The 23,292-nt window shown below is 41.3% G+C and overlaps 1 protein-coding gene across 1 annotated transcript in view; it reads right to left on the reverse strand.

The window, feature by feature from the left end:
- Positions 1 to 259: 259 nt before the first annotated feature.
- Positions 260 to 23,292, reverse strand: part of NUP37 (nucleoporin 37) — a 47,625-nt gene continuing 24,592 nt past the window's right edge. The window contains exons 6-10 of the mRNA XM_055118281.1: positions 8,589 to 8,679; positions 4,137 to 4,318; positions 3,504 to 3,554; positions 1,470 to 1,563; positions 260 to 501 (exon numbers count right to left, since the gene is read on the reverse strand). Coding sequence (XP_054974256.1) covers positions 388 to 501; positions 1,470 to 1,563; positions 3,504 to 3,554; positions 4,137 to 4,318; positions 8,589 to 8,679 — 532 coding nt within the window. The 3' untranslated portion in view covers positions 260 to 387. The remainder of the gene's footprint in view (positions 502 to 1,469; positions 1,564 to 3,503; positions 3,555 to 4,136; positions 4,319 to 8,588; positions 8,680 to 23,292) is intronic.

Consider the following 23,292-nt stretch of genomic DNA (forward strand, 5'->3'; position numbering starts at 1 on the left):
GATTCTCAGCATCTCATATGGTCCCCTGAGCACCGTCAGGAGTAATTCCTGAGTGCAGAGCCAAGAGTAACCCCTGTGCATCATCGGGTGTGACCCAAAAAGAAAAAAACAAAGTATAGAGGTTCTATTTTGGATAATCCTGTGATAAAATCAGAAGTAATGTTTCCCTAATCACTTCTCTACAATTGAGTTAAGACTCAATTACATCCTTAAAAGATTCAAAAATGTACATAGAGATGCACAGAATAGAGTTTTTCAAAGCATCAATATTTATTTAACAAAAGTAACAAGGGGGTTTACAGTATATTTGATATAAAAATAAGAAATTCTCCAAAATATGTATTAAAATACAAAGTTTATGGATCTAAGGTATACAGAAAATTTATGTTACATTTCAGTCACCCAAAACAGGAGCTTGTGGTCTCCTCCAATGGCGCACAGGGGCAGAGTTCTATGCCAGGAGAGGCCAGATCCAACAGGTACTGAGCCGGTGAGAATGGGCTACAAAACAGAAAAGAATTAAAGAAGCTCAGTAAATCAGTACAGTTAGTAAATAAAATATTTTTGAAAAAAGAAATGCACCAATAAACTGCTTGTGTTTATAAAGAAAATAAAAAAATTCCTTTATTTATTAAAAATAAAATCTTAGAGGTGAGATACACATCACTTGCAGCTCACAGACATGAAGGATACAGTTGTCTATGAATAAGTGGTACAGCCCACATGCAAATATCTCTGCAGCGTAAACAGCAAGCAAAATTTCTTCATTAATTTTTTGTTTCTGGGCCTCATCCCCTGGTGCTCAGTGCTTACTCCTGTGTCTATCCTTAGGGATTACTTCTGGTAGGGCTTGTCCGATCATATGTGGTACTAGAGAGTGAACCCAGGTTGGCCACTTGCAAGGCAAGTACCCTACCCACTATGTTATCTCCTGGCACCCAAGATTACTATATTTAAATCAATGCGAGAATATAATGGAGAATTAAATGTTCCTTACATGATTACTGATAAAAAAGTATGTTACCACTGGTGATTCAAATATCTAAACAGGCCTTCGCTTTCTAATTTAGTAGAAAGCAAGCTAATTTGGGGCTTTGAGTAGAGGACGCAAACTGAAAAACACACATTAAAAAAGAGAAAAAGAAAAAGAAAATAAAATCACCCAAAACACAACCACACATGTGGAACCAGGGAGAGCGCTCAGGAGGGGGTGCAGAGCCTTCTCAGGAGATGGAGTGAAGCCCTGCATCTGACCCCAGGCCGCGACAATCCGGCACCTCTGCGTGACCTTGATGGCCCCCAGCACCGCACCAGCGGGCTTGGCACGGAGCCTTCTTGTCTAATATAAGCAAGACTCTGGGAGTGGACCTCAGGGCACTGCTTTGGGAAGTGTTCCCCCTCCCCACTTCCCCCCCACACCCGACCGAAACCCAAAAGCCCACCTATAGGGTAAAATATTTCCAAACTACCTGAGTGTGTCCCAAATGATGAATCTGAAATTGGCTTGTCATTTTCCCAGGATAACCAGCCGTTGCAAACAAGTTTTCATTAATTGATGACCACCTAAGAGAAGGATAAAATAAGAATAGTAGTCTAGAGATAATTATGATTTTTTTTCCTTTGAAACAAGTTATTTCTTTTTTTTCTCAAAACACCAAGTTTATGACTTTCGCTAATGTGGTTCCACAGTGAAACTGCGAACTGCGGGGTAACTGTCTACACTCCTGCTGTGACTCTCCAGTGCTCATCATCTGCTATGTTCCACGGTCACATAAGGCTAGCACAATTCCTGTCGTTGTTACTGATATTGTGGTCCCTTTCTATGGGTGGACAGGAGGGGTGGCATGCAGGTCAGGGCCATACGTGAAGGGGCCTGTTGAAAAGGGCCTGGTGCTGGCGACTGAATCCAGGGTCTCCCACATGCAAGTCATATGTCAGCTACACCCACAACCTCAAAAATTCTTTTTTTTTCTCTTTTTTTTAAACTTGCTTTAATTTTTGTATAGGCACCATGAGTCTTCTTTTTTAATCAAGGGGGGTGACAGTGCAGTGGGAAGCATAAACCAGGTATTGGAAATATACGAAATATTTCACAAGATTTAAAATGTGCTCGGAGAGCCAGAGAGATCCCCAACACCCTAACAAGACCGGGGCGGGTAAGGGTGGGGGGAGGAGGGATAAAGAAAAAAGAAAGAGTTCGTTGACAAATAAAACTACTGCAGTGTGTTACTTTTATGTGCAGCGGGCACATGAGTTGCCTGTCCAAAGGTAATCTGTCCTTATATGCTGAACTAAACCCAACTATGTTTGCCACAGTGTGTCCAACTCTGGGGCTGGGACACAATATCTAAGGCGATGGCAGCTATTCTGGGGAAAGGGACATACACCTTCCTTCCTCTCAATTTGTTCTGACTGGTCTGAGGCTGATACCTAGAATGATGGTGACAACCTATGACTCTGAGGATGGGCGGGGCCGGGGCCAGGTCTGCACGGCCCATGGCACAACGAACTAATCAACCAATCCCCAGCCTGTTGTTAATCACCACAGTTGCGGATTTAAATGCATACTGGCCACATTTCTGAAATCAGGATGCATCTTATAATCTATGGCTGTTCATACATTTAGTGTAGGAGTACAAAAATAATAGTTTCCCCAACTTTCATAATTTTGTTCAGGGTGTTTTAAAATATAGTATATAATAAATATCCTATGGGTTTTATTTCATTAGAAAGATTTTCTATTGCCCAAAACTAAAAAGTATCCTACTGACTAGATGATACAATTGAATATTATACAAAAATGAAAAAAAACAAGGTAGATAAGCTGACTTTTTTTAAAAAAAAGTATGTTGCTTTTAAAAAGTCACAGATACATACTATCAAACATGCTGTCACTTGAAGACAATAATTAATTATTTTATTAAATCACTGTGAGATTGACCCTTACAACGCTGTTCATGATTAGGTTTCAGTCACCCAGTGTTCCACACCCACCCCTCCACCAGTGTACATTTCCCAGCACCAGTGTCCCCAGTTTCTCTCTCCTTCCCTGCCCCCCACATCCCAGCCTGCCTTTATGGGCCCAATGCCTTGTGGGTATTGCAGCTTGCACTGCAGATACCTACAGGTTATCAGGACTATCCCTTTACCTACTTTTAACACAGTTTACCTACTTTTAAACTACGTTTAAAGACAACAGTTTATAGGTGTAAGCCTAGGACCAGCCTATATTCACATCTTTCTTAGCACAGACGCTAAGGGAGCAGGTGCCCGGCGTGGCTGGGAGTGCCTTACAGTGGCGGCTTGTTTCACTCGTCATAAAAATACCCAAAGAAAATACTGGAAAAGAAGCCAGTCTCACGCCCAGACCAAAAGACAGAAACAATGGCTTCAGTTAAGAATGCAAAATAACCGTGCACAGAACAATGAGACTGGGAAAGGATTCCAGGTGGCGGCCCAACACAAAGACACCAAACTCGAAAGATCCGGCACAGTGGAGTTACCTGAATAGGCAGGCCCGGTCCACGTGGACAGGTCTCTTATCTTGTGGGTAACTGGAAAACAGTATTTTGCTTTTAATGAATGTGTTAGGCTCAAGTTGAGAAACTTAAATTAAGACTTTAAAGTTAATTTCTTTTTAAAGGACGCAATACTCATTGTCCTCAGACTATGGGAAAATTCAAAGCAAGCACAGGATTAAAACAGATGATAAATGCTGAGGACATAAACATGACTTAGAACTGCTACAGAATACCATCGTTCAATAGGATCACTGTCTGCCTCCTCCCCGCTCTCCTTTTTTCTTTACTCTCTCTGCTCTCCAGCTCTCCCTCCTTCCCTCCCTCCCTCCCTTCATCCGTTCCTTCCTTTCTTCCTCTCTCCTCTCCTTCCACCCCTTTCCCACCCAAATAACTGCTCAGCTCAAAGGTTTCCTCATATTGTTCTTTCTAGGTGACTGGAAGTAAACTTGCAAAGCAAAGGCACCCATCTAGTTTATATAAAAACCCATAAATCTGCCCATTTTACAGGAAAGGAAAGTTTTTCCTTGACAGTCAAGCCCAGTTATGCAATGACTCAGTGGTTCGTTTAGCAACAGTGAATGACTGTTAGTAAGATATACAAGACAAAGGAAGTACCTGGACCGAGTAATATCCCAAATTATCCAATCATTCCCTGCAACAGCTCCGACTTTGAAGGTGTTTTTCAGGCACCAGTGTGCTGACATTAACGGTATCTGTTCTGATTCAAGAGATAAAATCGCTTGTTGGGCCAAAAGATCATAAAACCGGATCGTTCCATTCTTCTCTGCCACCATCAGCTGTAAGACAAAGAAACCCCCCAATTCACTAGCCAAATCTGAAAAGTAGGCAGAAGGTTAAATGGTAAAAGGCAAACAAACATTAGTGTACATTGCGAATGGGAGGTCAAATGCAAAGGGAAAAAAGTTATTTCCATCTACAGAGAAGTTAAAAAACAAAACAAAACAAAAACCCAACAAAACAAAATGATAATGGAGAAATAATTATTTTGAAATTGAGTTTTAACTGGATTACAGAATTTTAATGAAGAGACAGAATTTTAACTACTATATATTTGTTTGGGGCTTGGGGTCAACCTGACAGTGCTGAGGGGCTATTCCTAGGTAGTCACAGAAGTGTTTTTGTTCGGGGGCTACACCTGGCAAAGCTCAGGGGATACTCCTGGCAGTGCTGGGGGACCCTACGGGATGGTGGGGATCAAACCCCATTCTCGGCATGCAGTGCAGGCATACTACATGCTATTGCTCAGCCTGAAGAACAGGTATGATCGGTGATGGTGCTCTGGGGACCATACATGGGGTGGGGATTCAAAGCGGGTTCAGCCACCTGGAAGGCAGTACCGCCTATATTATCTCTCCAAACTGAAACGACTGTTTACGAACAGGTAGAATATTTACTACTAACTGAAAATAGCATAGGGTCAGGGTAAAACGCACAACCAAAGCAGATGAGCTTTACATTCCCTGTATTATTTAATACTCATTACCTGTGTATGAGAAATGAATTTTCTTTTTCAGATGAGGGAATGAAACTCAGATCAAAGTGACTTGATAATGGTTTTCCTGCGAACCTGTAGCAGAACTGGGGATTACCTGGATTGGGGATTACCTGAACTGGGGATTATCTGAACACGGGTCAGAACATGTGTGTGCTGGGGAGAGAGTACAAGTGTTAAGGCATTGCCGTGTGTGTGGTGACCCTGGTTCAATCCCCAGCACCACATATGATTCTCTGGGCAAAGTCAGGTGTGAGCCTGGAGCAATGCCAGGTGGGGTCCTACCCCTCCAAAACAAACACAAAATCAGAACACACGTGCTTCTTACTACAAGCCCTCACTGTGAAGTCGGGTGAGTGACTCAAAATGGGAGACCAACAAAGACTTATAAGCCTAGTAAAAACATTAAAAAAAATTTTTTTTAAAAAAACAAACTCAGGGATTGTTAAGGAGCTCAGTCTACCTGGACACAGATCCTAAACTAGGAGGGACAAGAAAGCACAGTGAAGAAAAGTGCGGACTCCAGAGACGGTGCCTGGGCTGGCCCAGCTCTACTCGAGCAACCTGACTCAGATTCCCACGACACGGCTGAATCACGACACCAAACACTGCGCAGGACTGCAGAGAGAACAGTACGGGTGGACAGATGGACAGCATTAAGGATTCTTTTAGCAGAGAGTTGACGTCCACAAATATTACCTGGTATTACAAGTTGACATCTAAGTGAAACTTAAACTTAAATCTCGCAAATTTTTTGTTATTGTTATTTCCTGTTTTCTAAGGTGTGCTCCTTAGGCAGGTAGGAAGGGGAATCCTGGTGACAGATTTTTGGAGATGGGGAAACTGAGGCACCACCCTGAGAAAGGTGAAACTTTCATAAAAGGAGACATGTTAAGAGGAACTAAAGGTCCTGATAAGAATATGAAAAGAGCCAATTCGAGTGGCTGGTATAGGACTGGCTACCGAGGTCAGAAAAGCTACGATTAATTTTATAGGAGCATTTCTTTCTTTCTTGATTTTTAATTTTTTGCTTTTGGGCCACACCCATGATGCTTAGGGCTTACTCCTTGCTCTATGCTGGGGGATCATATGGGGTGCTGACGATCATTTGAGTTATTTCAATCAATTTTTCACATACAGCCAACATGCAATGAAAAGCAGTTATTTCTTTTGGCCCCAAAGCCAAAAACAAAACAAAACAAAACAAAACAAAAACGCCAAAGAACCAAAACCCCAAGAATTTCAGCAACATAAAGACCCAAAAAGTCAATGTTGTAAAGACCTCTTGGGGGTGAGGGTGGGGGTCGGTCACCCACATCTCAATGAGAGGTGTGCAAGTCCTTTCTTCTACTTTATGGCACAATTTCCATTTTAGAGCCATGCACATCTCAAACTGCTGGGAGAATGGGGGAAGCCCATATTCTCCCTTGAACAATGTGTATCTCTTCCCTCATAATTCTCAAAGTAGAACTATTTTATGAAGGAAAAAACTGTGCTCAATAGTGATGACAGGTGGATGAATGGACGGCAGAAGCGATACTCCTGTGGATACGCTGGATGAAGTGGACTGCGCTGATCCCCATGTGGTCCCCTGAACCCTCCAGGAGTGATCCCTGAGCACAGAGTCAGAAGAAAGCCTCGATCAACATCGAGCGTGGCCAAAAAAGGCCCCAAACAAACAAAGATAGAATAAAATTTAAGTTTAGGAACTGCTGATCTATTAGGGATATTTTTTCTTTAGACTTCCTGTGAATCATAAACCGTAGTAGACAGTGAATCTCTGGAAGGAATATCAGACTGGGTTAAACCTATGTGACCTACAGCAAATTACTTATCTTTCGGTGCTTTAGTTTCTCATCTAAAATGTGGATAAAATCCTATTAAGTTTGGAGTATTTGATGAGAATTAAATGAGAAAATATTTAAAGGACTAGTACAATATCTAATGCTAAGAGAGCAGTAAGCAAATACTTGTTACCTCTCTTCAGTTAGTAACTTTTCTCCTGGGGTCAGAGATGGTCTAAGTCTCAATTCTTTGGATGAATATTATCTTATGCCTGTTATTATTAAAGTCCTAGAAATTGAGCATCCAGATTACCCAGTAAGACCACTTCTGGGAATATATCGTGTGGGTGCAAAAAAGCACAGTCAAGAGGACAGCTGCACCTGTATGTTCACCACAGCACTGTTCACAGTAACCAGAATCTGGAAACAACCCGAGGGCCCAAGAACAGATGACTGGTTAAAGAAACCATGGTACATCTACACAATGGAATATTATGCAGCTGTTAGGAAAGATGAAGTCATGAAATTTGCTTATAAGTGGATGGACATGAAGAGTATAATGCTAAGTGAAATGAGTCAAAAGAGAGGAAAAGACATAGAATGACTGCACTCATTTGTGGAATATAAACTAACATGAGACTAACACCCAAGGACAGTAGACACACGGGACAGGAGGATCGCTCCACAGTTTGGAAGCCTGTCTCATGAGCCGGGGGAAAAGGCAGTTGGGATGAAGAAGGGGCCACTAAGCCAGTGATGGTTGGAGGATCGATCGCTCGGTATGGGAGATGTGTGCTGAAAGTAGACTTAAGGACCAAACATGATGGCTTCTTCTTATCTGTACTTCAGACCATGATGTTCAAAAGTAGAGAGACAGAGAATAAGAAGGAAGGTGCCTGCCACAGAGGCAGAGGATGCATGGGGTGGAAGTGGCGGGAACGATACTGGGGACATTGGTGGTGGAAAATATACACTGGTGAAGGGATGGGAGTTGGATCATTTTATGACTGAAACTCAATCGTGAAAGCTTTGTAACTGTATCTCACGCTGATTCAATTAAAAATAAAGACACTGGAGGTAGAATTGATGCTGAAACAGACTATGTCTAAAACTCAACTACGAATAACTATAAATCATAGTGCTTTAATTAAAAAATTAGTGTTTATTTAATGTTCATAAACATCCATTTTAACAAAGCAAGGACAAGAAGACAGTGACTGAGAGAGGTTAAGTAACTTGCCAGAGACAACATAGCTAGTGAATGGAGGAACTGGAACAGACTCCAAATAGTGCATCTCTTTGTTAATTTTCCCTATTTTAGGTTTTTGAGTTCAGCAGTGGCATAAGGAAACATATTTTAAGATTCATCTAGTGGCCAAGAAATAACCAAGGGATCAGAGGCAGATGCCTTGCATGTATAAGGACTCAGTTTGAAACCTACCACGTGGTCCCGAGAGCACTTGAAGGTGTGGCCTCAGTACCTCTGGGTCCAAGCAGTGAACTGTCTGAGCTGGTTGACCAAGTTGCACTGGACCTGGTTTTGAGTTTCCAGAACACTTCCTGGAAGCCTGCCTCCCCAACATAAGATTGTCTGATTAAAGTAGGTTGGATATGACATAATATAGATACATAGAATCTAATTCTTTTAGTGCCAATTAAAGTCTCTAAGGTGGAAAAAGTCACTGATTTCTCTTCTCTATGCATGTATGTAGTATACATGTAAATATCTTTTCAGCTTGATAAAAGACAGATAAAGTTATAATTAACAACCTTAAAAGATTCCTCAGGATGCCAGCATACACTCATTCCAGGTGAATGAAGAACAAAATGAGCAGTCTGTATACCTTCCAAGTTCCAAATCCTAATAAAAGAATAGGATAAGAAATCAGACATTCTAATATATTGCAAAAAGTGAGAAATTTCATCAGTTTATTCAAGGCAATTACAAGACTAATAGACAACATATATAAAATAATCCACTTAGAAAATGGGCAAATATTAAAGAAACTTGGTACATCTACACAATGGAATACTATGCAGCTGTTAGAAAAGATGAAGTCATGAAATTTGCATAAAAGTATATTGACATGGAGAGCATCATGCTAAGTGAAATGAGTCGGAAGGAGAGGGACAGACATAGAAGGACTGCACTCATCTGTGGAATAAAAAGTAACATAATGGGAGACTAACACCCAAGGATAGTAGAGATAAGGGCCAAGAGGATTGCTCCATGGCTTGGAAGCTGGTCTCACATGCTGCGGGAAAAGGTAGCTCAGATAGAGAAGGGACCACCAAGTAAAGGATGCTTGGAGGGCTCGCTCAGGATGGGAGATGCGTGCTGAAAGTAGACTATAGACTGAGCATGATGGCCACTTAATACCTGTACTGCAAACCATAACACCCAAAAGGAGAGAGAGAGTAAAAGGGAATGTCCCTGCCACAGAGGCGGGGGAGGGGGGGCAGGGTGCGTGGTGGCATAGTGGCTGGAGAGATACTGGGAACATTGGTAGTGGAGAATGGGCACTGGTGGAGGGATAGGTACTCGATCATTGTATGACTGAAATGTAATCACAAAAAAGTCTGTAACTAACTGTACCTCATGGTGATTCATCAAGAAATTAAAAAAAACAAACCAAAACAAAAACTATAAAATTAAAAAAAAGTATTGCATGTGTGTGTACGTTTGCAGAAATACCATGATAGCAAGGGATAAGTGGAAATAATAATCATTAGAAAATGGCTGGAGCGATCGCACAGTGGATAGGGCGTTTGCCTTGCATGTGGCCGACCCTGGTTCGGTTCCTTCATCCCTCTTGGAGAGCCCGGCAAGCTACCAAGAGTATCTCGCTCTCACAGCAGAGCCTGTCAAGCTACCTGTGGCGTATTCGATATACCAAAAACAGTAATGACAAGTCTCACAATGGAGATGTTACTGGTGCCCGCTTGAGCAAACTGATGAGCAACGGGATGACAGTGACAGTGACAGAAAATTGGCATCAACATAACTTGTTCACATTTTCTATTAATAAATTTGATAGTAGCAACAAAATATTTTTCAGAAGCATCTAAAGCACAGTTCATGCACTAACATATACTCTATGCTATCACTTATAATTTGGAAGTGTGAAAAAATCTAATAAATAGGCATAAAAAAAGAAAATGGGCAAATAGTATAAAGAAGTTAATTTTTACATATAAATTGTGGAAGTCACATTTTCTCTAATTTTAACATAGCAAACTGTTAACAATCACCAAATTAAATTACTTATATGATCTTATTTTGTGGGCAGAATTTTGAAGTTTCTAGATCACCAATCAGGTTGCATTCCTATCTAAGTAGTTATCTCAGTTAATATTAATTTCTACCAGGAGTGCATGATTGTGAGTGTACAAGAGCTAGCATGCGTGCACACACACATACACACACACACATACACACACACACACACACTCCTGTTTTTGAAATAACATAAAAAAGGTGCTAGTATGAGAAACTGTGAATAGTACTGTAAATCACAGAACCTTAATCTTGGGAAAAAAAGCTAGTAAGTGGTGATGGGAATTTTGGGAGACAGTCATTTTCTTTTTTGTCTTTGGGGTAGAGGAAGGGGTGAAATGGGAGGGTTGGGTCACACCTGATGGTGCTCATGGGCTACTCCTGCCTCCGCTCACGAATGACCTCTGGCAGTCATCTGGGGACCACCTGGGGTTTGAACCATGGTAGGCCCCATGCACAGCATAAGCCTTACCTCAGGTAGGCTCTCTGGTCTCTGTTGCCTATTCCTTCTGCCTTTGCATTTCTATCCCAGGGCTATTTGCCAGTTTAAGCCTTTTCTGATTCTGTCTCACTTCCCTAGTGCTCTTTCTCATGGAGACACCATGATTGACAGCCGCCAGCTTAGAGGAGGCTGAGGGAACAGTCACCTGGTTCCCTCTCGCCTCCCATCAGTACATCCACATCCACAGTGAGAAGGAGCAATGACATGGCTTTTCCTCTGAAATTCCTTTTTCAACTCCAGAGCGGAGATCAAGACTCTGACTCCCTCAAGCACTACCCCCCACGCAGACTGCTTGATTCCCAGCTCTTGCTTACGTGTAGCCACTGTTCTGTGCCATGAGTAGTACAAAGTAGGGCAGTTAGACTGGTGAGAGAAAGAAGTTAGTGAGTGGTTGGCAAACGCGCAGAGAGTTCTAGTCCCTAAGAAAGGAAATCATTGCCAAGGAAATTGGAGAGCGGGGGATAGGGCAGGGAACAAGGAAGAGGACATGAGGGCACTGGTCACGGGTATTGGACCTTTCCAAGTTTAGAGGTGAGATAACTATTTTGTAATATCAAAACCCTAAGTTAACACTACGGTAAGCACATGACCCGAACTTCAGTGACTTAAACAAAAATTTGCTAAGGAGGTGGCGTGGGACCTTGGATCACTGGTGTCGGACAGTGAAAACCAAATAATGGTTACTTTGTAAATCACAGGGGGAGAAAAGCTGCAGGAGAAAATTCTCTTGGAATTTTGCTTAGAGTAACTGATTTGGAGGTGCAATGGAGCTGGGTTTAGTGAGACTGGCTCACTGTCACTTTCAGAGAAATGATGCCTTATCATTTCTGGGAAAAGTCACAGGCTCAAATTACTGTTTGTTAGGTGTTCATGTTCAAAGGTCAAAGGTTGATGTGACAAAAAGAGGTTTATTCATGGGCAAGCAACCCGAGAAGCTGGTGGGTTCATGTCCCCAAGCCTAAACCATCTTGCCTGAATAGGTTTATGAGGAAAGAACAGGGTAGGCTACAGACCCAGGAGTGGGTGTCAGAAAGACCAGGTCAGTCTCTTCATCTCTCCTGAGACACACTCGGAACAAAGCAGGAGTTAGGGAAGGGTAAACTGAGACCAAACTGTCCTTACTGTAAGATTTGGGCAATGGCATTCATCCTTGTCTAAGGTTGAACTTTGGCCCTATTTCATGAACAGAAAATCCAACTGCGCGTGAAATAAAATACTTGACTGGAATTTAGCGATCAACAAATACCAGATAAATTCTCTCAACAGAGAAAAAAGATGAATGATCTTGCCATGAACTAGAGAATCTTGTATAATTAGCATATAAAAAGGTGGTCAGAGTACATAATTTACTATGTAGATTAATTTATTACTAAGATATTTTAACAATGAAACAGATTGAGTTTTCTGGGGGAAAAAATATCACGAATTCACTGGACCCAGGAATGTGACTCAGTGGTAGAGTTAATGAGCAGTGGTAGCACTTACTGAGGGGAGGGGGGGCCTGGTGCTACAACTCTGTGTACTAGCACAGTGTCCCCCAAGGCACATAATGACAGCATAGAGGAAAAGATAAGGGGAAAGGAAACTCAGTCACTGCAGTGCTCTGGGGCTTTTCCTTCCAGGTTTTATCATTCATGTTATAGGGGACTAAGAAACTATTTCAATAAACTTGAGGAGTGTATCTTTAAGTCTAGGCAAAATTTATTTCAAAGGAAGCAGACATATTTATTGGACAATACTATGATTCTGAGCTAAACTGCATTATTCCAAATATTTCCCCCCCAGTGGAGATGATAGGGTCGCCAATTTTGACATTAACAGTTACATATGAACTAACGCAAGACCTTTTCAAAATGGTCATCTACTTCAGCACTTCCCAAAGTGCAGTATACAGCTGTGGCGGGACCCTGGGCCAAAGGGGGTGGGACACTATTCATTTTTATTTTCAAATTGGGATTTTATTTTTTCTAAAAAGGGGATGGTAGTCCAAATAAGTCTGAGAACCTCCGATGATTAAATAATTTAGAATCATACTCTTTTCACTTGTCACATCAACACTTTGTTTGCTTTTTTATTTGCTATACAAGGGAGACAAATGCAATTTAACTGAAGAGGGGAATAACATTTCCCAAGGATTCATGTAATTATGTTTTACTCTGACAATGAATATGATGATTAATTATGACAATGGATGATTTATTTACCTATTGTTTTATGCATAATACAGTGCTAGGGCCAAGTATATCTTTTGCCACTACTGAAAAACTAGAAACTCTGTCTTCCAAGTTCAGCGAGCCCCTGAGAGAATGGTTTAAAGGCTCTAACCTTTTTTGTTTTTGTTTTTGGGTCACACCTGGCGATGCACAGGGGTTACTCCTGGCTCTTCACTCAGGAATTACCCCTGACGGTGCTCAGGGGACCATATGGGATGCTGGGAATCGAACCCGGGTAGGCCGCGTGCAAGGCAAACGCCCTACCTGCTGTGCTATTGCTCCAGCCCCAAAGGCTCTAACCTTTTCATCTTATTCTAATATGCATTTGATTTTTGGTTGCTGTTATGCATAATGAATACATGTCAGAATATTTCTGTGATTTTCCCCCTTCAAGAGGAGGAAACAATAGGTAGAATAAATGGGTAAATACATATATAAAAAACATCAATGAAGCATATTTCTGTCCAACGAATAAAACTTCAGAGTATTAGTTTTAACAGTATTTTATCCTGAGCAATACCTGACACCTAAAGAAGAATAAGAAAATGAGGGAAGTTAGAGAAGGAAATAAATCAGGGAGGTGGGGGGAAGACAGGAAGCAAATCGGGGGGTAGGGGAGGGTAGGGCATTAAGGGGTCAAGAGGATTCAGGTGTGGGTACATGAGTGGCGTGGAGGAGTGGTATAGTTACGGATCCAGACCATGGAGTCAACAACCTTGAGAACACGAGATCCAAACTTCAACAACCAAAGTTAAAAATGTGTCTGTCCAGGGGCTGGAGCGATAGCACAGCAGGTAGGGCATTTGCCTTGCACGCAGCTGACCCGGGTTCGATCCCCAGCATCCCATATGGTCCCCCAAGCACCGCCAGGAGTAATTCCTGAGTGCAAAGCTAGGAGTAACCCCTAAGCATCGCTGGGTGTGACCCCCCCCAAAAAAAATGTGTCTGTCCGGGTGGCAAGCTGCAGGGGTGGAGAGGGTGGGCGGGAGGGAGCATGGGGACACAGTGGTGGGATTGGTGCCGAACACTGTACATCTAAAACTCAACTGTGAATACCTTTGCAAATCATGGTGCTTTAATAAAATAAAATAAAAACTGGGAAAAATGAGGACACTGGTTCAGATTATGTCACACAGGACTAGGACAAAATATGGCTTATAATTATATGCCTGGTAAATAGTATTGGTGGTTACATAATCCAAGTGTTAAGTAAGCAAATACAATAAATTGTACTGAAATGAGTTATTATGCTGAATTAGCTACAGATGATACAGTCTTAGTTTCCCCTTTGATAGGTTCCATAGTCAAGCGTCTCTTAAATCCTTTTGTGTAATTCGACTCACTTCACTGTGTTTTCACTACATGGCTTATTGAGTTCAAGTTAGTTCTATGAGACAAAGACACATTAATCTTTCATAAATTCTTATAGTATCTTACACAAAAGAATAAGCACAGCTCAGAACACACTGAAGTAGAATAACATCCAAATCAACAAACATTATTTTCAAAATGCTACAAGTTTTTTGTAATTCCTTCCAGCCACTTCTCCTTGTTCCCTCATAAAAGTGCTAATTAATTCTGACTTCTACATCATAGCTTACTTTTGCCTGTTTTGAACACCATAAAAATGGAGTCCAAGTGTGTATTTTCTTGTCCGGGCACAATCAGATTTTGTGAAGTTTACCAAACATTACTGCTTATTGCTGCCCTTTAAAAAATTTTCATTACTGTACACAGTATTTTAGTAATTAAGTAAACCCATTCCACTGTGTAAAGACATTGAGTTGTTCCCAATTGTTGGTCATTACCAAGAATGCCACTATAAATATTCTGGCACCTGTATCTCAGTGAACACTCACCTTGCCTCAATGCCAGCCTTTCTCCCCCATTCAGCTGTGAACCAGCTAGACCATAGCTTATAAACATGTTCAATATTACCAGGCATCATCACATAGATTTTCAGAATGGTCATAGTTCATTTTTTTTCAGATTTTTAAAACTAATCAACTGAAAAAGTCTTAACTTCTTCTGTCAAATTTCCTGACAAAAGCAATCATTTCTTTGAATAGCATAAGGTGTTGATGCTCTAGTTGCTCTGGAGAGATAGTATAGTGGGTTGGGTGCTGCCTTGCATGCCGTCAACCTGCATTCGATCCCTGGCATCCTACCTGGCAACCTAAGAAGCACAGCCAGGAGTAAGCCCTGAGCATCACTGTGCGGCCCTGAAACAAAAACGCAAAACCCCAAATTCTCATATCGTTCATTTCTTGCATTATTATGTATGTATGCATGATAGATGTTTTCAAATGGTAAGGACCAGAATGTATATTATGTATAGTGACAGCTTTCTTTTTCCAAGGCAGGAGTTCTGAGCCACACCCACCGGTGCTCAGGAGTTATTCCTGGCTCTGTGCTTACAGAACCACATGTAATGCCAGTGATTTGAACTAGATTTATGGCTGGCACAGCAACAAGCCAGACAAGTGCCTTACCTCCTGTACCATCTCTCCACCCTTAGTGAAAGTTGTCTTAATTCACCTTCTTCTAATAGACTCTTTGTAGAAGAGATGGGAACAAAAGAATATTTCCTAATAGGGTACATGTGCACTTGCTGGAGGTTTACTAAAAGGGAAAGAGTGGTCTTTGGTCAGCAAATCACTGCTTGTAATTGACAGAAATTCCCGTTTATTAGTGTAATTATATAATTAGTATTACATATACATATATATGCACAGAACACTAATGTGAAAGAGCTGTTATAAGAAATTAAGTTGATGGAAACTAAATACCTACATTAAAAAAAACCACTATTAAATTAGGCATGTATGCGAGTTACACAAGATTAAGAAACAAAAAATAATATAAGTTGAGCTATATGAATGAGGGATGGTGATCAAGTATTTTACCCGTTGGCGTGATTTTAAGGATATTAAGGATGTTAATATTAAGGATGTAGTTGATGCGGAAAAAAAAAAAAAAAGAGGTCTGGCACCTATTAACTCATAACCAGGGCAGAAAATGTCTTGGCCTAACACAAAAACAGCAATACGGAAAAATTTCATAGGAGGTATATATTAAAGCAAGACAAAAAGACTTACAAAGATTATTCCCCGAGCTTACGTGTGTGTGTGTGTGTGTGTGTGTGTGTGTGTGTGTGAGAGAGAGAGAGAGAGAGAGAGAGAGAGAGAGAGAGAGAGAGAGAGAGAGATCTTGGCCATCCACAGCTAGAGGATGGAATGCTGCCTGGGCCCAATGGTGTGGGGGATTACCGTGGCCACCAGGTGATGCGTGGGGGCCTCCAGAAGTGCACCTAGCAATGCTCAGAGGACCATGGGGTGCTGGGGACTGCAAGGCATATGGCATATGTCTTAACCTGCACTATTTCTCTGGCCCCTGGTTTACTGACTTTTAGTCATCTAAGGAACTATGGCTTTAGATCATGTCAGATAAGGGTGTTTACTGTAACATGAAAAAAAAAATCAGACACTTGGGAGCTCATATATTAATATTTTCATGCTTACTGTTAAATAATTTATAATGCCAATTATAAAACCAAGCTCCCGGAAGAGAGTGATACAGAATCTCCTGCCCCCAAGCCAGGCTGTCTTCACCGGGATCCCCTGGATGGGGGAAGGTTGAGTTTCCATCCCCGCCCCAAGCAGAGCCCCGGTAGCTGAAGACCTCCAGAACCCAACCATGGCCATGCTCAAGGCCACTCTCCACACGCTATGATGAGACTCATCCCTGAAGGAACCGACAGAGGAACCCAGGTATGCGGGACCCGTGGCTGAGATCTCCAAGCCTGCCTGGATTGGGACTGAACCTCCTCCACCCAGATCCCAAGTTTTCCAGTAGCTCCCGGAAGAGAGTGATGCAGACTCTCCTGCCCCTGCGCCAGGCTGTCCTCACCAGGACCCCCTGAGAGGGGGGCGGGTTGAGTTTCCCTCCCTGCCCCAAGCAAAGCCCTGGCAGCCAAAAACCCCCAGAACCCAGCCACAGCCATGCTCAAGGCCCCTCTCCACACATTCCGGCGAGCCTCATCCATGAAGGAAGTGACAGAGGAACCCAGGTATGCAGGACCCAGGGATGAGATCTCTAAGCCTGCTTGGATCAGGACTGGGGCTCCTCCTCCCAAATCCCCAGTTTTCCAGTAGCTTGGCAGTCACACCCACAACCTCCCCGCCCCCATATCATGTAATCTCATCAATGGCCAAGATCCAGAGACTATAAAACCAAGCTCCTGGAAGAGAGCGACGTAATTTTTCCTGGAGCACGAGGCCGCATTTGCAGCTGTGAGGCCTCTTTATTTTTCCGGCACGGCAGATCCTGGCAAACTATCTGTGACGTATTTGACATGCCCAAAATAGTAACAACAACATGCTCTTCATCTTCCTAGAGGAGCAGATGCCACTTGACTATACTAGCATGCGAAAGGGATGAATGGAGAGACATTACTGGCGCCTGCTCGAGCAAATTGATGAACAACGGGATACAGTGAATTTATAATACATAAAGCTGCCTAAAAGTTTACTGCTACAGGAGCATACTTTTCAGGAAAGTGGTGTGGTGTATCACAGAAAGTGAAAAGATGTATGAGCTTAAGTTTAATGTATATAGTCAGACACAAGAAAAGGTAATAAAGGTATACCCATATCAAGTTGAACTACCTTAAACAATCAAATGTCAGAGGGAATCTAAAATATTTATGCATGCCTTGTTAAATGTCTTTCAGGAAAATTTCAAAGGAAAAGATTTTAAGACAGAGATGACTTCTGATATATTAAGTATGGACATATCATACTGGATCTGGATCAAACGGTTCTGAAGTATAGACAGAATCACTTGGTAAGTAAAATAAAATGACAATTTGACACATTTTGACCACTTAAGAAACGTCTCCACTCTTCTCTGCTCCTATGTAAAACTCTAATAGCTATAAAAAACACAGATAAAGAGCAATCTAGATCTAAGATTATGACTTACACTTACTTTACCTTTGGTAGACTATTGCTAAAATTGTTTCTTTTCACTTTGAATGTTTTCAGAACATTAAGTATCACAACCATAGTGAAATAATTCCATTTAATCCCTAAAAAGTTCCTGTAAATTTGATGTTGGCATGCTGAGGAAACCTTGACATTCCGATATTTTTTTGTTTGTTTGTTTTAATTGACATGTATTAGGGAGAGATGTTCCCTGAGAATTCTAGAGTAAATTTCCTGGGCAATACTCTGTTCTTTTTAATTTGTTTGTTCTCTGTTTTTAATTGGCAGCTCATTGTTTGTTAGGAAGTTCACTGCAGAAGCAAAATTCTGCTACCAAATGTGTCTGACAACAGAGACAAAAGAAGAATGGATGACATTAAATGACACATCTGTATCCATTTGGTCCTCATGGCTAAAAAGAAAAATATGGGCCGCATTCTTTCTGAAAGATAGGATAGGCTCCCATGAATCACTGTGTTGATTTTGTGAAAGCAAGAACAAAAGTATACTGAGATGTGGTTACAAAGATGTAAGGCAGCTAACAATGTTATTGGGCGAGGGAGAGTGACTTCCAATGTTCTGCAGTAAGAAATACAACTTTTTTTTTTTTTTTTTTTTGCTTTTTGGGTCACACCTGGTGATGCACAGGGGTTACTCTTGGCTCTGCACTCAGGAATTACTCCTGGCGGTGCTCAGGGGACCATATGGGATGCTGGGAACCCGGGTTGGCTGCGTGCAAGGCAAACAACCTACCTGCTGTGCGATTTCTCCAGCCCCTAGAAATACAACTTCACTGAATTTGTGATAGCAGAATAATTTCCCCTTCTCATTTTGAAGTAATCAATTAGTAGGTTATTCATGGTGCAATGAGGGGTTCAAGAAGAGCAAAGACGTGTGTGTGTGTGTGTGTGTGTGTGTGTGGTTGTGTGTGTGTGTGTGTGTGTATCTTGGTGAACATAATAGGAAGAAAGGTGAGACAAGTTACAAAATTTAGAGCAAAAAGGAGCCTGAAGAGTAAAAGGAGTTCAGAGATGTGAAATGATATAATTAAGAGTACAAATCGAGAGTAGGTGGACAAATCTCAAACCCTGGGTATGGCAGATCAGAGTGGTAAAAGAAACTTTGCTTGTGATTAGACTTTGAAGAAATTTTAAAGTTAGACACCAACTTTAATAGCAGGAGCAATAAAATGATACAACAGTGTCAGCTAATTCTATACAGGATACATCAGTATGCGTCACTGTTTCAAATATATCAAAAATGAGAGTAGTTTTGCTTTTTTTAATGACTGGAGATTACTAAAGAAGAGATACTGATGTATTGATAGTATTAATGATAGAAGACATGGATTTCCTTAAGTTTTACTGGCTGGAGAGCAAGAAGAAATTTAAGGGTGAAAATGAGAGTTCCTGCATATTTATTAGTTCACCCTTCAATGTTTAAAAGAAACGAGTCAGGTAAGTAAGCCAATAATCAAAGGTTGTAAGTTTGTAGGACAGGAAAATGAACCGTCGGAAACATAACCAACACTAATAAACTAATTATACGTTCCAAACAGAGCAACCGGGGGGGCTGGGAAATGGCTCTTTGGCGCTGATAAGTGCGAGGCTGCGAGTTTGAGCCTGGTGCCATCACATGCCCCGAGTGTGATCTCGGTAGCTCTGCTGTCCGTGATTCCCAGGGCTCCACGGGACCGTGACACTGCGGCCAGAACTCTGTGTGAGCACAAGCAAACGAGCAAGTACAGGCTGAGATCTCTGGGCAGCCGCGTGAGTGAAACACAGTGCAGCCCCTGCAAGGGACCGTGAGCAGAGCAGCGGCGCTGACTCCCCACTGCCTACCCCTCCCCCCCCAACAGCACCAACAGGGGGAAGGGCCAGGAACCCAAACCCAATCTGCCAAAGCACAGGGGTGGGTGGGGGAGACTGTGTTTAATGTACATGGTGTTGCTTCCTTTTCTTCTCCTGACATGACAAATGGAACAAAAATGATGGCAGGCCTGAGGATAACGTGTCCTGCTGCTATCACGGGGATGGGGCCTGATTCCCTGCCTGGGCCACGCTCTGGGTGGAGTTTGTATGTTCTTCCCATGGCTGTGTCTAACTGTCCCTGCAACATAAGGGATCCTGTGTCCAGGGTGGCCCTTGTATGCCTTGAGCTTACAGCACAGACCACCCACAACCCTGAACTGAAACAAGCAGGTTGGAAAATGAACGAATCAATGAATGAAATAAAGGGTGGGCTAATACTAGAAGTGCTTGGGGGACTTTATTTTCACGTCATTTTTGTGACTAGAAACATCTACAAAGAACTCCTGTTTCCATCATTAGCCTTCAGCTAAGGCTGCTCTTGCTCCCTGCACCAATCAAGGATGTCAGCAAAGATTTACTAGAGTTACTGCAGTGAGAAACTCCTGGGGGTCACCTAGAGAAGTTTCTATGTCTGTCTGTCTATCTCCCAAGTGGTGCTCAGGAGGCCTGTGGCTCCCTCCCAGCAATTCAGCTAATTGCACATCAGTATTAGAGTTATCTGGTCCACAAGGGCTGTACGCTGTACCCTGGCAATACTCAAGGGTCTGGATGGTGATGGGTTTTAAAATGGCGCTGGACTCTTACATAGCCTGAGCTTTAGCCTCTGCACTTTATCTCTTGCCTCATCTTATTTTTAGATAGGCAAACATATATATATATATTTATTTATTTGTATATATATATATATATATATTTACTTTTTGGGTCACACCCACCTATGCACAGGGATTAATCCTGGCTCAGCACTTAGGAATTACCACTGGCAGTGCTTGGGGGACCATATGGGATGCTGGGAATCGAACCCAGGTCGTCTGTGTGCAAGACAAACACCCTACCTGCTGTGCTATCACTCCAGCCCCAAACATAAATTTTTGAAGAACAAGAATCATTTGAAAATTTGTTACACTTGAAAATAGAAGCTCAAAATAAAATTCTTTGATGCAGAGAAACCATATAGCAGTTTTCAAACAGATTATATGTAGTAATTTTATCTTTAAGAAATTCAGAGTGAAAGATATTTTTTTTTCTTTTTTAAAGTTTTATTTAAGAAATATGAGAGGGAGTGGATAAAGGAGAGGATCACAAGAAGACAGTGGGAGAGTTCCAAAAAGCCAAGGAAGAGAAATTACACTCCCATTATCTAATCTGGGATATGGGTGACTTAAAAAAAGGAGCATGCCAGAATTTTTTGTTTAACTAATACACCCCTTAAACACAAACATCAGAAATACCACCCAGGAGTCATCAGCATTTCATATGTACAGAAAAAACTTGATGTACTTTACAACTTACAATTTGTTAATAAGCTATTAATGAGGAAAATTACTATTTATTCACGCAGATGGATTTTCAAAACTGCCAAGTGTTTATTAATATGCCTCTCATACAATTAACTGACTATAATTAATAAAATAAGCTTAAATTACTGCAATCACTGATATGGTAATGCACTTTATAAAATATTTTTATATACATTTTGTAAAGCTAGAAGGTTTTCATTGAAACTTATTTAGAAAGATGTGAGGGGAGAGAGAGAGAGGGAGAAACGTATGTTCGAGAGAGAACACAGGCTTCTCCAGAGTGGAAAACAGCACGCAACGAAACATGAAGACAAACAAGCGAGCTTGAGGTGGGGGACATTGTGGTCCCTGTGGTAGCAGCACCCTGGGGCACTTGGGAGGGCACTTTCTGTTTGTTTGCTCAAAGAAGAGGGCCAGGGAGGGGTTGAGTCATCTTTTTCTGAAAAGGAGGTAGTAGGCCAAGTTTGGGAGCAAATTCATTACTATAGTGATTGTAACTAGTATACAAGCATATACATTTTATTATTATTATTTTTCTTTTTGGGTCACACCTGGCAATGCATATGGGATGCTGGGAATCGAACTGGGGTCAGCCGCGTGCAAGGCAAACGCCCTACCCGCTGTGCTATCACTCCAGCACTGCATATAAATTTTAAGAACCTCCCTTGATTACTCTAAAACATACTAAGATATTTTATTTCTTTATTTTGGGTTTGGGGGCTGGAGCAACTCAGGGCTTACTCCTGGCTCTTTGCTCAGGGATCACTCCATGCATGTACGGAGGCCCATAGGTGGTACTGGGGATGGAGCTGGGGTCAGCCATGAGCAAGGCTGAGTGCCTTAACCTCTGTCCTACCGTTAGGGCCCCCCAAATCTCTATTAATATTTCACTGTAAAATCAAATAAATGTTTGCCACTGTGAACAATAGTCTTTAGTGTAATTTTTGTATAGTTCTTACAGAATCCTTACCTTTACTTTATTGGGAATCTATCAACTGAAACTTAACTTTATTCTTCTTTTCAGAATTATGCAATAAATGCTCTTGATTCACAATGTTACAGAAATTAGAGGGAATTTTAGAAGACAGGCAAAGAATTTTGTTTCTTGCTTTATTTGCCCCTAACATTATAATAATAATATATATATATATATCCATACATATATATATATATAAATTCTTCAGACTTTCTTTTGTACCTGCAAATACTTAGTGATGGCTAATGTGCTTCGAAATGTGGACTGCCGTCTTAAGGAATGCTTCTCTGTTCTGCGTTGAGAAGGACCCCACACTGCCCTTTTTACCCATTTTTATTAAGAATTATTTAAAAACAGGTCACAAAATTTGTGATTGTGACAGGAATCAACATGGGTTCCTGAAGACTTTGAAATGTACATGGACTGAAGTTGGAAAGACCCCCACTTGTATGGAGGCCACAAAAGTGTTTGATAAACATCCCTTTCCTTATATAATTTTTTCCCAAAACAGTACTACTGGCTTAGTGAACAGCATAGGAAATTTAGTATTCCCTTATCCAGTGATTCGGTTACATTCATAAAAAAGAAAAAAAAATCCCCATCCTATTCTTTCTTATATTCTATCCCTTCTCCCGTTCTTTATAAAAACGATGACAGCAAGAACATGACAATTACTAATATCCTGTGCTTTAGAGACAGAGTAAATGGCACATTACGTGCCTCTATTATTATAGTCTTAAACTAAGAATTTTTTAGTTTCTAGAAGCCAATTTTCCTTCACCATAAATTTTTATCTAATATTTAAAAGATTATAGGAGGGATGGAGGAGGAAAGGGATTTACTTCTGACATCCTTTGTACAGTGAGTAGTGCTAAGTCTTCTATTTCTTTTGTATCCCCTAAAGTACTAAATGTTGGCTATACTGAACGTGTTTAATAAATACTTGTTGATCTGACTTGTTCTTACAGAACAGTACTGTTTCTAATATACAAGAACATCTGTTGTTTGGCACTGACTGGGAATGAGATGTTCTCTATTAGTGAGTTTTTAAAATAATAAGCTTAACCCACTGAATACTTAAGCATCATTTTTACCTATCCTTTGGAGGCAGGGGAAAATTTATCTTTGTCATGAAAATGTACTCATTTACCTCAAGTATGATATTACATATTACCTCTCAATTTTTATAA

This window comes from Sorex araneus, chromosome 10 (genome assembly GCF_027595985.1).
Source record: "Sorex araneus isolate mSorAra2 chromosome 10, mSorAra2.pri, whole genome shotgun sequence".
NCBI classification, from domain to species: Eukaryota; Metazoa; Chordata; class Mammalia; order Eulipotyphla; family Soricidae; genus Sorex; species Sorex araneus.